The 19,286-nt window shown below is 32.5% G+C and overlaps 1 protein-coding gene across 1 annotated transcript; it reads right to left on the bottom strand.

Moving 5' to 3' along the window:
- Positions 1 to 1,314: 1,314 nt before the first annotated feature.
- nars1 (asparaginyl-tRNA synthetase 1) lies at positions 1,315 to 14,947 on the bottom strand. The gene is made up of 15 exons (XM_051092904.1): positions 14,768 to 14,947; positions 12,808 to 12,890; positions 12,633 to 12,698; positions 12,145 to 12,237; positions 11,945 to 12,034; positions 10,776 to 10,854; positions 10,585 to 10,655; positions 9,302 to 9,388; positions 8,944 to 9,165; positions 6,867 to 7,066; positions 6,642 to 6,777; positions 5,306 to 5,419; positions 5,074 to 5,205; positions 4,697 to 4,828; positions 1,315 to 2,258 (listed from the first exon to the last, which is right to left on the bottom strand). The coding sequence occupies exons 1-15, from the start codon at positions 14,799 to 14,801 to the stop codon at positions 2,127 to 2,129; spliced, it is 1,671 nt and encodes a 556-aa protein (XP_050948861.1). The 5' UTR covers positions 14,802 to 14,947; the 3' UTR covers positions 1,315 to 2,126.
- Between the last annotated feature and the right edge of the window lie 4,339 nt (positions 14,948 to 19,286).

A 19,286-nucleotide genomic window follows, 5' to 3' on the forward strand; every position in this document is an offset into this window, starting at 1 on the left:
TTGAATTACCTACCTTTAATTTTATTTTCTGTTTTCATTTTAATTTTAGTTTGTTTTTTAGTAATTTTGTTACATATTTTGCCTTAAAAAGTCTAATTAATGTCCTTTATTTATATTTTAGAGCCACAAAAAAATAAAGCCTCTGTTAATGTAATTATGAATTATGCTAAGAAAAAAGTTTTCTTTTAATGTTATTTTTATTAATAATTAATTCAGTAATTTTGAGATCTGCTTTTGTCATTGCTAATAGTTTTTTTTATATATTTCTGTTTAGCAGTCATTTTTATTTTTGCTAATTTATGTTGATTTTGTATTTTTTTTTTTTTTTAAAAGGATGTCTTCCTTTTTTTTCTTACTTGTATTTCCAAATAGTAATTTTAGTGCTTCAATTTAAACTTATTTAAACGAAAAACAAGTTTTGTTGATACAAATCTGAAATAAATTATTAAATTATTATTAGATTGACAGAAATACTTAAAAACATATCTAATATTTATTCATCTATATATATATATACACTACCGTTCAAAAGTTTGGGGTCAGTAAGACTTGTAATAGTCTTTAAAGAAGTCTCTTATGCTCATCAAGGCTGCATTTACTTGATTAAAAATATAGAAAAAAAAAAAACAGTAATATTGCAAAATGTTTTTACAATATAAAATAATGTTTTTTTATTTTAACATACTTTAAAATAGAATTTATTCCTGTGATGAAAAGCTGAATTTTTATCAGCTGTTACTCCAGTCTTAAGTGTCACATGATCCTTCAGAAATCATTCTAATATGCTGATTTATTATTAGAATGATCAATGTTGGATAATATCAACAGTTGTGCTGCCAAATATTTTTTGGAACCTGTGATTTTTTTTTTTCAGGATTCTTTCATGAATAACAAGTTTAAAAAGTACAGTGTTTATTCAAAATATAAATATTTTATAACAATGTAAATTATTTATTATTAACTTTTAATAAACTTTTAATTATTAACTTAATACATCCTTGGTGAATAAAAGTATTAATTTCTTAAAAAAAAAAAAGAAACAATAAAAATGTACTGACCCCAAACTTTTGAACGGTAGTGTATATATATATATATATATATATGTGTGTGTGTGTGTGTGTGTATATATATATATATATATAAATTATAATTTTATATAAAAACTGGTCTGGTAACACAGTTGTCAAAAAAGTTGTCTAATACCCAAAACCTTTTAACAACAAGTTTTATTTGTACCCAAAACCATTTTAAGTCTTCTGCCAGCCAAGAAGTTGATTGAGTAAAGCCAGCGAACAGCAGAAGCAGGAAACGAAGTAAAGATGATTAAAAGCATCAGTTTATTACATAATCTGAGTCATCTGACGAACACAAATCCAGTGTTATTAAACCACAAACTGATTCACAACAGTATCCTGTGATGTTAAAAACCTTAAAGACTTTCTCTTGAACACGAATATCTCCTGAAACTAATTAATCAACAATAACAAAATATTAATATAAATGTCTAGTCAGTAAAATGAGTAAATGATTTAGGTGATTATTATAAAATATTAAATGGAATAATAAAATGAGCAAATGATAAATAAAATATAAATGAGTTTGCATTTGAGGAGCCTTCTATATATAAAAATAAAAAACCTTCTGCATGTGAAAGCAAATTACCTTATTAATGACATTTTCTAAAATCCCATCCACAAGCAGAAAAACCATGTGCTTGAATTACAAGGAAGTGAAAGAAAAGCCGACTGTTTTTAACAGGTTTTTCCTGCTGTAACTGGTTCTGCCACAAGGAAATATATTTTCAGTGTTCACAATGTTCTTTTGAGTTCATTTTAATCATCACAATGTTCTTATTCATTTGTTAATCAGATAGTCATTAATAATCATTATCAAAAATACTATTTTATTGCCTCGACTGTTATTGCTTGAAGATATTAGATTATTAATTGTTCCCGGTCATGTGCATTATAAGAGTAAACAGCAGTCTCTGCTGCCCTCTAATGGAAACAAGCACAGGTGCATGATCTCAGTGATTTAGATCAGAGGTATTAATGTGGTCACAGACAATGAGAGTGATTTGACTTCAGAGTTGGTCTTGTAGTGAGGGTGGACGCCTGTGTGTGTTTTTAAGGCCGGCAGCGCTGGATGAAGCGCGGATACAGACAGACGTCACGAATGTGGTGTCGGTTCAGCAGCCAGGTGAGGAATCGCTCCAGACCCAGACCGTATCCGCCGTGAGGACACGTCCCGAACTTCCTCTGCAACGCACAAACATTCACACGCTTACAATTTCTGTAAACTGTGCTATAACAAAGGCTCTGCGATATATTAATTATCTGCGATGATTTTGAATTTTTGCATTTAATTAAGTTGTCTTGAGAAAGCCAAATTACTGATCTACTATTTCAACTTATTATTATTATTTTTATTATTATTATTAAACTGTTAACTCCAACTCGTCCTAGAGCTTTAACTCTACCAACTCCAAACTCAGCCCAGATCTTCACACTGATCTGAAGTCAGTTGCTGTATCTTTTCTAATCTATCAATCACTGGCCAAACTAGAGTCATGCTAGTAGCCTGCTAATAATGCTAGCAACATGCTAGTAACTTGCTAATCATGCTAGAAGCATGTTACCAACTTGCTAATTATGTTAGAAACATGCTAACAACATGCTATCAACTTGTTAATAATGTTAGAAACGTGCTAGCAACATGTTAACAACTTGCTAATTGTGCTAGCAACATGCTAATCATGTTAGAAACATGCTAGCAACCTGCTAATCATGCTAGAAGCATGCTAGCAACTTGCTAACTATGTTAGAAACATGCTAACAACTTGCTAATTATGTTAGAAACATGCTAACAACATGCTATCAACTTGTTAATAATGTTAGAAACGTGCTAGCAACATGCTAGTAACATGCTAATAATGCTAACAACATGCTACTACCTTGGTATTCATGCTACCAAAGTGCTAGTTACATGCTAATCATACTGGAAACATACTAACAACATGCTAGTAACTTGCTAATCATGCTAGAAGCATGTTACCAACTTGCTAATTATGTTAGAAACATGCTAACAACATGCTATCAACTTGTTAATAATGTTAGAAACGTGCTAGCAACATGTTAGCAACTTGCTAATTGTGCTAGCAACCTGCTAATCATGCTAGAAGCATGCTAGCAACTTGCTAACTATGTTAGAAACATGCTAACAACTTGCTAATTATGTTAGAAACATGCTAACAACATGCTATCAACTTGTTAATAATGTTAGAAACGTGCTAGCAACATGTTAGCAACTTGCTAATTGTGCTAGCAACATGCTATCATGTTAGAAACATGCTAGCAACCTGCTAATCATGCTAGAAGCATGCTAGCAACATGCTATCAACTTGTTAACAATGTTAAAAACATGCTAGCAACTTGTTAGTAACATGCTAATCATGCTAGAAGCATGCTAGCAACTTGCTAATCATGCTAGAAATGTGTTAGTAACTTGCTAATCATGCTAGAAACATGCTAGCAACCTGCTAATCATGCTAGAAGCATGCTAGCAACTTACTAATTATGTTAGAAACATGGTAACAACATGCTATCAACTTGTTAATAATGTTAGAAACGTGCTAGCAACATGCTAGTAACATGCTAATAATGCTAACAACATGCTACTACCTTGGTATTCATGCTACCAAAGTGCTAGTTACAAGCTAATCATACTGGAAACATACTAACAACATGCTAGTAACATGCTAATTATGCTACCAACATGCTAGTAACTTGCTAATCATGCTAGCAACATGCTAGTTACATGCTAATCATGTTAGAAACATGGTAACAACATGCTAGTAATATGCTAATCATGCTAGTAACATGTTATTCATGTGTGAAACATGCTATCAACATGCTAATCAGGCTAGAAACATGCTAATAACTTACTAATCGTGCTAACAACATTCTAGTAACTTGCAAATTATGACAACAACATGCTAATCATGCTAACAACATTGTAATCAGCCTATAAAAATACAAGCAACAAGCTAATCATGCTAAAACATGTTAACAACATGTTAAATCACGTTAGCTGCTTCCATACTTTTACAACTGCTTCAAACTTTCAGGCTAGGCTTTCTCAAGCCAACTTAAAGTTTGTCCTCAAACTTTACTCATCTAGTTACACTATTATTTTTAAACTGTGCACTGTAAAAATGTTTTTTTTGAAGTAAATAAAGCAAATGTTATTGGAGTGTTGTGTTGTCACGAAACCAAAACTTTGACTTCAATACGATACCGGACTAAAATATCACGAGACTGCTACTGAATCCATACTACGAAAAAAACAATAGGAAATGTCGTTGAATAAAAGATGATCCAAATGGAGATCACAGTTATTTTATCTATTAAAACAAAGCATTTCATCCCCCCTTTAAAAAAAATTTAATAAAATAATAATAATCACATGCAAGTGTCACTACACAGGATTATGGTGAACAACTACGAGATCTTTGCTATATTGGTAAGTTGGCTTAAAGGATAAAGACAAATCTTATTTCATGATATAGTCATTTTATTTCACAACAACAATTTATATCATGACAGTCATTTGTTGTTATTTTATCTTTGTTATTAATAATAAGAACCTAGATGCAAGTAACAAACTAAAGGACAAAATATAGCCAGTGGGCTGTTACCTGGTCGGTGTACCAGTAGTAGGGTGTGGAGTCGATTCCCTCTCTCTTATATCCTTCCAGGAGCTCCTCAGCGTCCCAGATACGCATGGAGCCTCCCACAATCTCACCGACGTTGGGCATCAGCACATCCACCTGACAAACACAAACACATCAGCCAATCAGAACACAGCTACAGTGTAAAATCAGCTCAAATGTGAATGACTGTTACAGCACTTTTGTCCTTTTGAATATTAAGTTCTTTTGTTCTGGTAACTCCGCCCACATAACTGCATATTAAAACACCAATATGATTTGATTGGCTGTGGTTGTAATCGCTTTGGCATGGACTGAAAAACAGTTGCTTCTGCGTTGTTTTTGTTGTTGCAGCTGATTCTGACCGATTCGGTGAGGCGACGGTCCTCAGGGCAGCGCTGCATGTAGAAGGATTTGATCTCGGCTGGGAAACGACACAGCAGGATGGTCTCGTTAATGGTGTCCGTCATCAGTCGCTCAGGGGCTTCTGGGATATCCTGTAGAAATGATGATGCATAAATGGTTAAATATTAGAATCATTCAAGCATTTTTTTCTGTGTAGGTGAACAATAAAACACAAGACTCAATATAACACACCTCTCCAAACTCATAGAACGTCCCGTCGTCCTTCTTGATGTTGTGCTCTTTCAGCCACACAATGGCGTCGGTGTAGTTCATCCTCTTGAACGGCCGTTTGGGAGGCTTGAAGTCCTGCAAGAGAGAGAGAGAGAAAAAAAAATTATTGCACAGATTTCAGAGCCTCCTTACCTTTTAATTAACTTCCATAACGCTTCCAGTCAATTCAATTGAAACTAAAAATATTTGTAAATTATTTACATTAAACTGAAATAAAAGACAAAAAAACTACTTCATACACACACACACACGCACACACACACACACACACACACATATATATATATATATATATATTTTTTTTTTTTTTTTTTTTGAAGTGGTAAAATTAGAAATAATATTAAAAATAATTAAATAATATTAAAAATAATAATACATTTACAAAATATATCCAGAGCTTCCATACATTTGTGACAATGCTTTTAAAGTTAACTAAAACAAAAAATATTTTTGTAAATATTTACTGATAATACTTAATAATATTTTTAATATATATAATAATAATATTATTATTATTTATTAATTAATAATAATAATAATAATATTTAATAAAATATTTACTTTAATTGAAATAAAAATATATGTTAAATCTTAAAAAAAAATGATGTTAAAAATTTTAATTGTTTAATTATTAAACTGCTATAAAAGACAAAAAAAAAAAAAAAAAACTTTATTGTTTTATTTTAGTCAGTTGCCAATGCAACATTTCTAATTTTCTAAAACAAACAAAAAAACTGAAATAAAAATTAACTAAAATATGTAAAAATATTTACATTAATAGAAATAAATAAATAAATGTTACTTGAAATGAAAAATATTTGTATTATATATATATATATATATATATATATATATATATATATATATATATATATATATATATACACACACATATACATATATAATACATTTTTCAATACTTGCTGGTAATATTTAACAATATTTAAGAATTTATAAAATATTTACTTTGAAATAAGAATAAATGTTATCTGTTATCTGATAACTATGTTGCCAAGGCAACATTTGCAATTTTTGTTTAAAGGTGTTAAATGAATAAAACAAACAAACAAAAAACAGATACTAAAAAAAAAAAAAAAAAAAAAAAAAAAAAAAAAAAAAAAAAAAAAAAAATTACAAATACTAATAGTACATTAATTATACTAAAATAATGCTGCTTTGTGATAAGAGTTTCTAATAATTTAAATCAGACCAATTAGTGTAAAATATTACGACATTTCCAGTTTTTCCAGAACTGTGATGCTTAGATAGCAGCCTTGTGTGAGGTCAGAGGTCATACCGGGTTGAGGTCGTAGAGCAGCTGCGCAGCAGGAGACTTCAAGACCCTGTCGACCACATCGCACACCAGATCCTCCAACCGGTTCAGAAGGTCCTCATAGGATATGAAGGGACACTCAGCCTCAATGTGGGTGTACCTGAAAACAAACACACACAATGACGTACTGTACTTCTGTTTGTTTTTTAATGAATGAATTTGAATGAATCGATTTTGTTCTGGACTCACTCGGACAGGTGCCTGCGGGTGCGCGACTGCTCGGCGCGGTACGACTGCGCGATGCAGAAGGTGTCGCCCAGCGCAGGGATGCAGGTCTCCAGGTAGAGCTGAGAGGACTGCGTCAGGTACGCGTTCTCACCGAAATAGTTGAGGCTGAAGAGGGTGGAGCCGCCCTCCACCTGCGTCTGCACCAGAGTGGGCGGAGTTATCTGAGGATGACAACAAGCAGACCTCTGTGTTTAATAAAATCAACTACATCCTGTGCTACAAAAACATATTTTACACAATTATTTAAAGCAGGATTCATATGAATACTGTAAAATTAAATTCCAGGACTTTCAAGAAAATTTCAAGTATTGCTTTTTTAATTTTCAAGGACTTCAAACAAAGATCTTACTTATCAAACAATGTATTTTCTTTCAAATTCTATTCTTTTTATTTAAAAAAAAAAAAAAAAAAAATTTTAAAAATAAATATTTTCTTTGGATTGTTTGACTACTTAAAAGAGAATATGGAAAAATGTAACTTCATTAATTTTTTATTCCTGCTAGCTAAATTTCACATACATAAACAAAAATCTGGCTCTTTGGAAAGTCCCAAACTGAATCAAATGATTTGCGAACCTCCACCGAAGTTATGATCTAAATCAAATGATTCACAAACCTGCTCCGAAGTCCTGAACTGAATCAAATGATTCACAAACCCACACCAAAGTTCTGAACTGAATCAAATGATTCGCCAGTCTGCACCGACGTTCCGATTTAAATGAAATGATTCACTAACCCGCTCCGAAGTCCCGAACTGAATCAAACGATTCGTGAACCATCACCGAAGTTCCAAACTGAATCAAATGATTCGCCAACCCGCACCGAAGTTCCAAACTGAATCAAATGATTTGTGAACCATGACTCAGAGCGCAAATCATTTAATTCGCAAAATGATTCATAACCACACTCAGAAGTTCTGATTTGAATCAAATAATTCGCGTTCCTACTCCGAAGTCCCGAACTGAATCAAATGATTCGCCAACCCGCACCGAAGTTCCGAACTGAATCAAATGATTTGTGAACCATGACTCGGAGCGCGAATCATTTAATTCGCAAAATGACTCACAACCACACTCAGAAGTTCTGAACTGAATCAAATGATTCGCGATCCCACTCCGAAGTCTCGAACTGAATCAAATGATTCACCAGCCCCCACCGACGTTCCGATTTAAATGAAATGATTCACTAACCCGCACCGAAGTTCCGATCTAAATCAAATGATTCGAGATCCCGCTCCAAAGTCCCGAACTGAATCAAACGTTTTGTGAACCGACACCGAAGTTCCGAACTGAATCAAATGATTCGCCAACCCGCACCGAAGTTCCGAACTGAATCAAATGATTTGTGAACCATGACTCGGAGCGCGAATCATTTAATTCACAAAATGATTCACAATCACACTCATAAGTTCTGATTTGAATCAAATGATTCGCGATCCACTTCAAATCAGGACTCGGATCCGTGATCCGATTGGAGCGCTTTGAAACAATGAATCATTTTTGCAACGCAATGATTTAACTGATTCAGAGTTTCAAAAAGCTCAGTTTTCCCCATTACTATACGTGCTTTTAAAAATCATTACAAGTGATGTCGAAACTAGAAATGAATGGCTCTTTTAATTTGATCTGTTTTTTTTTTGTTAGTGAATCGCTTGAACTGAGCGATCGAAGTCACAAGTTTGAATCAATCAAAGCGATTCCAGCGTAAATGACTCACTCAATTGATTCGGTCATGTTTACAAGACACAGTCAGTACTACTACTGGCTTAGCTCACTAGTTTTATGACATTAACGGAAACAAGTCAAAAAAGTATGTTTACAAATAAAATAATATTTCCAATTCCAAAGATAGGATCCAACACAAATTTACAAAGATATCCAGGTGAGGTACCAGGTTTACTGCTAACTGGTGAAACACTCCATTAATATGATGAGCTGCACCTCAAACTACGTGTTAGATGTAAACATTGTGCATTATGATCGATTTTTTAAATGGGTTGAAAGTGAGCTATTTTTTTAAGGCATGGTTTGGGCAATGACCTCGCAGTAATCCCGGCTGAAGAAATGATCCCGGAAACACTGCGTGACAGCAGATCGGACTCTCAGGATCTTGGAGACGTTCTCCCCACGGATCATCATGTGCCTGTTGTTCAGCTGCACGTCCACGTCAGAGTCCTCGTTCAGCAGGTTATCGGCTCCGCCGGCCGGAGCGAGACCGATCAGCTCCCAGAAATCACAGTGCAGCTCATGGCCGCCCGGAGCCTTTCAATACAAAATGATAAAGAAGATTTCAGCGTGAGTAAATAATGACAGAACCTTCATTTTTGATTAACCAAAATCAAATCAAATTCAGATATCAAATTCGTATTAATCAATTAATCAGGGTCATTTTTTTTACCTGTTTGCCCGCAGGAACAGGTTTCACAGTTCCATACAGAGCAACGGTGCTCTCGGTAGACAACACCAGTCCATTATAACACTGACACTGCACACAACACACATTCGTCAAATTAGAGACCATTTCAATTCACTGGGCCTGTTTTGCTGCTTTTGGGCCAGGATGGCATCAATTGATAGAATAATGAATTCTGCATTACACCAGCAATATGTCAGGACATCTGACTAAGAACTGAATCTTAAGAGAAAGTGGATCATGCAGCAAGACAATGACCCCATGCACCTTAATCCAAACCCATCAACATCACAGAGTTGAACTGGTTCTGTGCTGAGGAATGGGCTTAAATTCCTACAAGCCGTTGTGCAGGATTGATCAGCAGTTTCAAGAAACTTTAACTGCTGCAAACGAGAGTCACATCGGATACTGAAAGCAAAGATTCACATACTTTTGCCACTCACAGATATGTAACACTGGATCACTTTTCTCAATAAATAAATGACAAAGTATGTATTTTTGTCTCCTTTGTCTGACTTGATTCTCTTTGTCTACCTTCAGGGCTTGTGTGAAAATCTGATGATGTTGCGGGTCATATTTATGCAGAAATTTAGAAAATTCTAAAGGGTTCACAAACTTTCAAGCAACACTGTGTATATATATAGTACACATACCTTTTTATGCATTATTAAATTGTTTATAAATAAATATTTTTATATTATTTTATATAATTCTTATACAGTTCATGCTTTTATTTAATCTATGTTTTTTAATTAGTGCATCGCCCAGCCTTAATCCTATATAATTTAACTTTAATCATATAAATAACAGCTGTGATAACTAAAAGTTACTTTTAAAAGCAAAGCATTACAATGTTGCGTTACTCCCTAAAAAAGTAACTAATTATGTAACTTTTTATGGAAAGTAATGCATTATGTTGCCTTTGCGTTACTTTTTAAATCTGTGCAGGGCTTGTTTGTTTTTAATATAAAAAGATATATTTTTGGCAAATGAACACAAAAAGCCTGAGGGAAAGTAAATTCACATCTGTACAGTAGAACACATGAGAAGAAAGTTCAACACTCTTATTCTAGAACTAAAGTAACATCTTACTCCCGATTTCTCTTAACATAGGGACAGGAGAGTAATGCTTTACTTTACTAGTTACTTGAAAAAAAGTAATCTGATTACTTAACTTGCAAATACCCCCAACACTGATAACTAACAGGAGGGTAGATGGGACTAACTTTCCCATCTAATTTTATAAATTATTAAAAAAACCACAGTACCAGTTTGTCCGTAAGAACGCACTGCAGGAAACCGGTTCCGTCACGCAGAACAATAAACAGCAGGTTCTTTCCTGAGAAAACATTAAAATACTTTTTAAAACAAATTTTATAATGCATATTCTTAGCGTAGATTCTGACTGAAGGCGTTTAAAAAGACTGCTGAGAAATTCTGGATGCTTATATCTGCTTGCCTTGTCTTCTCAACCGATGGACCCAACCAAACACCTTCACCCGCTGCTCTCTGAGCGACTCCAGTTTATCAATCTTCACCTGAGCATGACAGAAAACACCAGAAAAACAACTTTAAGATTAAAAGGAATGGATTCACTGACTACCATGCAATCCAGAAATATAATCTATAATCAGACAGATGGATTAATGTCATTTAAAAAGGTTTAATGTAAATACACTACCGTTCAAAAGTTTGGGGTCAGTAAGACTTGTAATAGTCTTTAAAGAAGTCTCTTATGCTCATCAAGGCTGCATTAATTTGATTAAAAATATAGAAAAAAAAAAAAACAGTAATATTGCAAAATGTTTTTACAATATAAAATAATGTTTTTTATTTTAACATACTTTAAAATAGAATTTATTCCTGTGATGAAAAGCTGAATTTTTATCAGCTGTTACTCCAGTCTTAAGTGTCACATGATCCTTCAGAAATCATTCTAATATGCGGATTTATTATTAGAATGATCAATGTTGGATAATATCAACAGTTGTGCTGCCAAATATTTTTTGGAACCTGTGATTTTTTTTTTTTTTTTTTTCAGGATTCTTTCATGAATAACAAGTTTAAAAAGTACAGTGTTTATTCAAAATATAAATATTTTATAACAATGTAAATTATTTATTATTAACTTTTAATAAACTTTTAAATTTAATTATTAACTTAATACATCCTTGGTGAATAAAAGTATTAATTTCTTTAAAAAAAAAAAAAAAAGAAACAAACAATAAAAATGTACTGACCCCAAACTTTTGAACGGTAGTGTACATCCATTAAAAAATTAGCCATGCAAACCTCTGAATCTGACTACGTTCTCAACTGGATTGAATAATACCATGTATAGTGCAAACCATGCAAGTGCTGTGATCTGCATGTTTATTTACATCTTACGAATGCAACAACTGATGCACGTGCTGAAATTTAGTTTGGAATACATGTAACGCACATGTAAACAAACGTGAATTTGAACGTAATTCATTTGGAGTTACGAAATGTCCCACAATTTTTTCAATCTGACTTGTGTTTTTAAAACAGCTGCATTTACATGTACACTTCGATAGTAATCAGAGATCAGTATTAGAATATTCTTAATTATATAGACAATATTCGATTCTGTAAGGAAACACTGACGGTTTTGGGTTCGGGAAGGCTGGCGTCGTTCTCAATGATGATCTTTTTCGCTTCCTCCAGATTCTTCTCTCTGCGTTCAGCATCTTCAGCCTGTCAATCATGACATCAGACAGGCAGAGGTCAAAACAGACATACAGGACCGTGCCATGCAGCTGAGTTTACAGGACAGGAATTATGGGTCTACAGAAGGGTCCACATACCTCTTTCTTATCTTTGCTCTCACTCTTCATTTGCTTTGAACTGAAGAGCTTCTTTGCGTTCTTCATTTGAGTCTTAGAGATGACGGCCCAACGCTAACAACACAAACACACCATCATATTAATTACTGCATGCATGATAATTGAATGCGCACTAATTTTACATGCACTATGAAAGCAAAATTGTACATTTGTGATACTGTTAGACTTAGGTAAAATAACGGATAAAGGGATTTTATTTATTTATTTATTTTATTTTATTTTGCAGAGGTTACATATAGTAGCTAAAACAAAAAGACTTATTTAAATAAACACTGTCAAATAATTTTGCAGTACTTTTTGCAGAGCAGAGTTCATGCGTATGTCAGGAACCAATGTTTTAAATCAATAGACTTCTAAGGTTATTCATGTTTCTGTTAGTTAGTTGCTGGTTAGCATTATCTGCAAGCTTCAGATGACTGTGAAAACTTGTGGTGAAAGCGTTTACACACCTCTCCTTCCTTCTGCGAGTCCACATAGATCACTGGAAAAGGTTCTTTTCCAACAAACATCAGTGCCTGAAATATTACAGAGCACATGAAGTATGAAACCCAACAGCAAAAATAACTTGAATCATTATTTAAACTGTGTTTAATGAGAAATATGAGAAAAAACACTTTAGTGCACCTTGAGAGGCGTTTTAAAGGGTTTCTGCTCTGATCCGTTTCCATCCTCATCACTGCCCTGTGTTTCAGACACGTACAGCTCTTCTGCAGGAGCAAACAACAGCAGTTTTAGCATTTCACCAGTTTGGATGCAGATTCAGAGCCGTCAGTCATTCGATAAAATGTCTGATAGTTTAGAATTTCACTGTTTAAATTCATGAAACTAAGCATGTTTCCTCACAATGACTTATTTTGAAGATATAAGAAAATTACTGTTATCTTTTTCGCCATTATTTTAATAAATAGCCATGGCAACACTATTCAAGACATCCAAAAAATGTTTGCAATTTATAATCTTTAATATCTTGACATAGACAAAGTTTGGTGTAAATCATATGATTGCCCTAGAAGGAGTATGCAAAACCCTAGAATTTACATTCAAACCAAATTAGCCGACTTCCTGTTGATCGTAGCAAATGATTTTAAATCAGAAAGTTGTCCGGCTTGATGAGAACAATATATGTACCAACTTTAGTGTCCGTAGCTAAAACTAACCCCCCACTTTCATCAAAAGGTGGTGCTATAGAGCACGTCCTTCATGTCTATTTTTGAGCTTTTGCCAGTGTCTAACGGCTGATGACTGATGTTATGACAAGTCTTGTCAATTTCTGAACGTTAAGCGCTTCAAAAACACCTGAAAAGAATATTAAAGATTGAGATGTTGCCATGGCAACAGTATATAAGCCATCAAGAATCCTTTTTACATTAACCGTGTTTTGACATTATTCTGATGAACTCTGAAGCAAATCAGATACAAATATGAGGCCGATTTCAAAGCATTCTGGTGGCGCTATGACCGAGACTCGCAATGATCACATTAATATGATAAGACTCTTTCAAATAAACTGCTGAAGTTTGACCAAAATCAGTCACTGCATGAGGAAGTTATAAACATTTCCTGTTTCACCCAAATTTTTTTGCTGTTCGAGACTATCAAAAATCAAACTATTGACTTTGAGCTTGTTGGAAATCAGATGAAAAACGTAGGAGGAGCATCACATTTCAGAGCATGTTTTTATAAACAATCCACAATAGTTGACTTCCTGTTGGGTGCAGCACTGACTGTGAGCATGAAAGTTGTTTGGGCTGATGAGATCTATGTGTGTATCAGTTGAGCCCCTTGAAAATGGCCCCAAAAGGGTGTGCCACAGGGCCGAAGCACAATGGCGATATATGTCGGAGTGCGCTGCCCAAAGCTATCGGCGTCGACCTGACAGCCCTTTTTGAGCATGTTAAGGCTCCAAAAAGCCTAAAACCTAAAATACATAAATTAATTAAAAAGACAAATCCGTATAAAAACAGTAGGATCCTAGCCCCCTAGTGGCTTGGGCACCAAACTGAACTCAACAACACATTTTATTATTAGGCTACTGAACAGACACTTAATAGAAACTCATAAGATGCCTACAAAAATATACCACTTTTATACATTTTATACACGCACAGGAGCTCAGCTAAAGCGCTAAACCACTTGTCATTTCATCAAACTACCAGCGAATGTACTTGTAAGACACTGAAAACAATGGACTTCATCTGTATTTATTCATTGTTTGCAACCACGAGACGCGTTACTTCCGGATTATCCGTTCCCAAAGGAAGTCAACAGGTCGTGACTCTCTTTTCTAAAAAGTTCTGCTTAAAAATGCATGTCGAAGTATAATTATGTATAAGAGCAGAGGTAAAATATATGATTACTAGTCTTGAACAGCGATATAAATGAATACGACTTCAGTGTATTGCGTTGTTTTTGTAGTATGTAGATCTATAGAAATACATTTTTGAAAAATATAGATAAATAAAGTATATGTAGTGTACTGTAGCATACAGTGCGTGTAAGTTATTAAAGCGTAGTAATGGGACAGCATGATCTGACGCAACAGCAAAGAAGTAAACATCATCATCACCATCATCAACAAACTCACTGATCGACATCTGACCGACGCCCTCGTCTGCCATAGCACGCTCTATAGACTTCAGCTGAGTTGAGTACGGTTCGGTTCGAGAGTTGTTTTACTCTATTTTACTCTTATAAATCTGTTCGTCCGACTTGCAACCTGCTATCACACACACGCGCGCGTACGAGCTGATATAGACCCATGCGCAGACGCAAGATGCTCAGCGGAGTCGGTTCAGCTGGGGATTGGCCCGTTCGCAAGATGACGCTTTTTCGGGAAAGCTGATTGGTTAGTTTGAGGTTGGGGGCGGGAGTTTGAATAAACGCGTTTAGCGTTGGCTGTTTTTTTTTTTGACGTCGGTAAGTCACTAAACCTGTTTTTGCACAAACATTGTATGACATATATGAATCAGACAATACAAAATTAAATTCTAAGTGTAAAATATGAAACAGAAACTATAAAACAGAGAGTAAAAGTGCTGTAACTGATAGGGGTAGCAAAATCGAAAGTGAAAGGGAGCCCATGCATTGCCCATGCATTGCATCATCATAATTGCATCATGTTTTCTACTTAAAACAGTATAAAATGAAAATGCTATATATATATATAGCATGATCAGACGCAACAGACTTATCATTATCATAAAAAACTTAAACAAAATTTAAAATAATCATCAAACTCACTAATCGACATGTAACAAAATCGAAAGGGAGCTCATGCATCATCATTATTGCATCATATTTCTTACAAACTACTGTATTGTTAGTTGTATTTTTGTTTATATATTTATCTATTTAAATGTATTTTTTATTTAAATCCATTTTATTCTATCTTGTTAATAATTTAATACTGTACATATTTAATATATAATACATTATATCATATATATATTAAAATAGTATAAAATGAAAATAATTTAAAAATATTTTTGGACTGTAGTGCCGTATATTTTATAACTATACAGAATGATCTGATGTAAAACTCATGATTAGCATGCTGTTAGCATGATTAGCAAGTTACTAGCATGTTTCTTGCATGATTAGCAAGTTACTAGCATGTTGTTAACATGATTAGCAAGTTAATAACATGTTTCTAACATAATTAGCATGTTGTTAGCATATTAACATGATTAGCCAGTTACTAGCATGTTTCTAACATGATTAGCAAGTTACTAGCATGTTGTTAGCATGTTTCTAGCATGATTAGCAAGTTGCTAACATGTTTCTTGCATGATTAGCATGTTGCTAGCATGTTTCTAACATGATTAGCAAGTTACTAGCATGTTGTTCACATGATTAGCAAGTTACTAACATGTTTCTAGCATAATTAGCATGTTGTTAGCATGATATTAACATGATTAGCCAGTTGCTAACATGTTACTAGTATGATTAGCAAGTTTCTAGCATGTTGCTAATCTGTTTCTAAGATGATTGGCATGTTGTTAGCATGATTACCCCGTTACTAGCATGTTGTTAGCATGTTTCTAGCATGATTAGCAAGTTGCTAACATGTTTCTAGCATGATTAGCATGTTCTAGCATGTTTCTAGCATGATTAGCTAGTTACTAGCATGTTGTTAGCATGTTTCTAGCATGATTAGCATGTTGCTAGCATGTTTCTAGCATGATTAGCAAAAAGTTACTAGCATGTTGTTAGCATGTTTCTAGCATGATTAGCATGTTGCTAGCATGTTTCTAGCATGATTAGCCAGTTGCTAGCATGTTTCTAGCATGATTAACAAGTTACCAGCATGTTAACATGATTAGCCAGTTACTAGCATGATTAGCAAGTTACTAACATGTCTCTAGCATAATTAGCATGTTGTTAGTATGATATTAGCATGATTAGCCAGTTGCTAGCATGTTACTAGTATGATTAGCAAGTTTCTAGCATGTTGCTAGTCTGTTTCTAAGATGATTAGCATGTTGTTAGCATGTTATTAGCATGATTAGCCAGTTACTAGCATGTCACTAGCATGATTAGCAAGCTACTAGCATGAAGATGAGTTTGAATGAGTTTAAATGGATTATAATACAGTAGCATGTTCCCATAGAAAGGAAGCTTGACTGAGTCTCAAGGGATTCAGGAAGTTTTGACAGTTGAAGTTTGACAGTCTTGGCTCATTTGAACATTCCGTCAATGTAAGTCTATGGGATTTTAAGACATGTTTCATAAAAGTCTGTGTTGTGTGATGAAACATCAAATACATAAAGTTGAGGTATTATAAAATATCAAGGTGTTTATTAAACAAATGCACAGCTGTGTGTGTTTTGTGTATTTAATCTTCATCTCTTCATCACAAAAGTGAACTTTCCTCATCCCATCTCAACCATCTCCAGCTCCACATAATCAGACCACGGCTTTTGTTTTCCCCACATGCAGATCTGCAAAAATACAAAAGAGACATGCATTCATTAGCCACCAGTAATGAATAGACTTCATTCACAGCCCAATCTGAGGAATCACTAATGTCTGAATTTTTTTTTAGTGTTAAGTCTTACACGTTCGCAGCAGTGCAGCTGAAAGATTGCATACAGCAGCAGAATACAGTAAAGGCTCATTTCCAGGGAAAAGGTGCTTTCAAAGAGCACTGCAAAATCCTTCGGCAGCTTCTCCAAGTGCTGAAACAACACCAACAATGCATTGAATAAACCAGATTTCACTATTTAACAACAGAAAATCACAGTAAAAAATCAATCTTGACATTTTTTTGAAGGAAATCCCATGTTATACTCACTATAATAAAATTACTTCCATGATTCTTGGCCGGGACTCACTATGGCTTTATTCAGCACACCTGTGTATTGTTACTGTGTTTGCTTTGGCTTATTTAAGTGGTGTCTTTGTTACAACTGCATGTCTGAGCACCTGTATTCCTGTCCTGGACTCTGTGTTTTGTTTCTCTGCCTAGTTGTTTGAATATTATGTGAATTGGATTGTCTTAATATCTGCATGTTTGGACCTTTGCCTGCCTTTGACTGTTCTTTGGATACCTTTAATAAAGAGCAGTATTTGTAACAATTACATTATTACATGTTTTTTTTTTCCTATTTACTAATGTACCGTTAAATGTATTTATTTATGTAACTGTTTTAATTTATTTAATATTAAATTTTAATTTATTTAATATTTTGTTATATTATAAAAAGTATTTTTTAAATATAATTAATTTTTGTATTTATGTAACTGTATTTTTTTTTACTTAAATGAAGTTTTATATTTCATCAACAATCTAAAATATATAATAGTTTTTTTTTATTATTAATTTTTGTATTTATGTAACTGTAAGTTTTATTTATTTACTTAAATGACGTTTAATATTTTGTCTAAAATATATTTTGTTATATTTTAATAGGTTTTTAAAAGTATATTATTGATGTATTGTATTTGTATTTATTTATGTAGCTGAATTTTTTTATTTACTTAAATTAAGAAGTTTAATTATATTTTAAAATTTAAAATATATAATATTTTGTTATATTTCAAAAATACATTTTATAAAATTATTTTTTGTATTTATGTAACTGTAATTTTTATTTATTTACTTAAATGAAGTTTTATATTTTGTCAACAAAAATATATCATATTTTGTTATATTTTACAAATACTTTAAATTTTAGATAATTAATTTTTGTATTTATATAACTGTCATTTATTTATTTACTTATATTTTAAAAATTTTTTTTAGAAAATTTTTTTTTAGATTAATATTTTTGTAATATTTATGTAACTGTTATTTTTTAAAATGAAGTTTTATTATATTTTGTCAATATTCCAAAATATAATATTTTGTTATATTTTATAATTAGTTTTATTTTTATAAGTTTTTATTTATGCAACTGTAATTTATATTTACATAAATTAAGTTTTATTATATTTTGTCAATAATTTAAAATTATAGTATCTTTTTTTATTTTTTAAAAATACTTTCGTTTATATTATTAATTTTTTGTATTTATTTATTTAATTGTAATTTTTATTTATTACTTCATTGAAGTTTAATTATATTTTGTCACTCATATAAAATGTACAATATTTTGTAAATATTTTGTATATTACAATATATACAAAATATAATATTTTGTTATATTTTATAATTAGTTTTATTTTTATAAGTTTGTTTTTATTTATGCAACTAATTTATATTAACATAAATGAAGTTTTATTATATTTTGTCAATAATTTAAAATTATAGTATCTTTTTTATTTTTTAAAAATACTTTTATGTTTATATTATTAATTTTTTGTATTTATTTATTTAATTGTAATTTTTATTTATTACTTCACTGAAGTTTTATTATATTTTGTCATTCATATAAAATTTACATTATTTTGTTACATTCAAAAAATACTTTTATTTTTTACATTATTAATTTTTTAATTCATATTTTTAGTTTAATATATATATATATTTTTTCCTACATTTTTTACACCACCTTACTCTAGGACACAGCATATCATTACACAGCAGTTTACTGTAAAATGATCTTGAGAAAATACCTGCTCTTGCCTTCCCTTCAAAGACGAAAGCTTTGTCAGCTCCTTAG

The sequence above is a fragment of the Labeo rohita genome, chromosome 21, assembly GCF_022985175.1.
Source record: "Labeo rohita strain BAU-BD-2019 chromosome 21, IGBB_LRoh.1.0, whole genome shotgun sequence".
NCBI lineage: Eukaryota > Metazoa > Chordata > Actinopteri > Cypriniformes > Cyprinidae > Labeo > Labeo rohita.

Excerpts from the sequence above, each read along its gene's own strand:
- nars1 (XM_051092904.1), bottom strand. The coding sequence starts at position 14,801 with ATGGCAGACGAGGGCGTCGGTCAGATGTCGATCA. Across the intron at positions 7,067-8,943 it reads TCAGCCGGGATTACTGCGAG|ATAACTCCGCCCACTCTGGT; the intron begins GTCATTGCCCAA and ends TGTCATCCTCAG. Across the intron at positions 5,420-6,641 it reads TGCTCTACGACCTCAACCCG|GACTTCAAGCCTCCCAAACG; the intron begins GTATGACCTCTG and ends TCTCTCTTGCAG.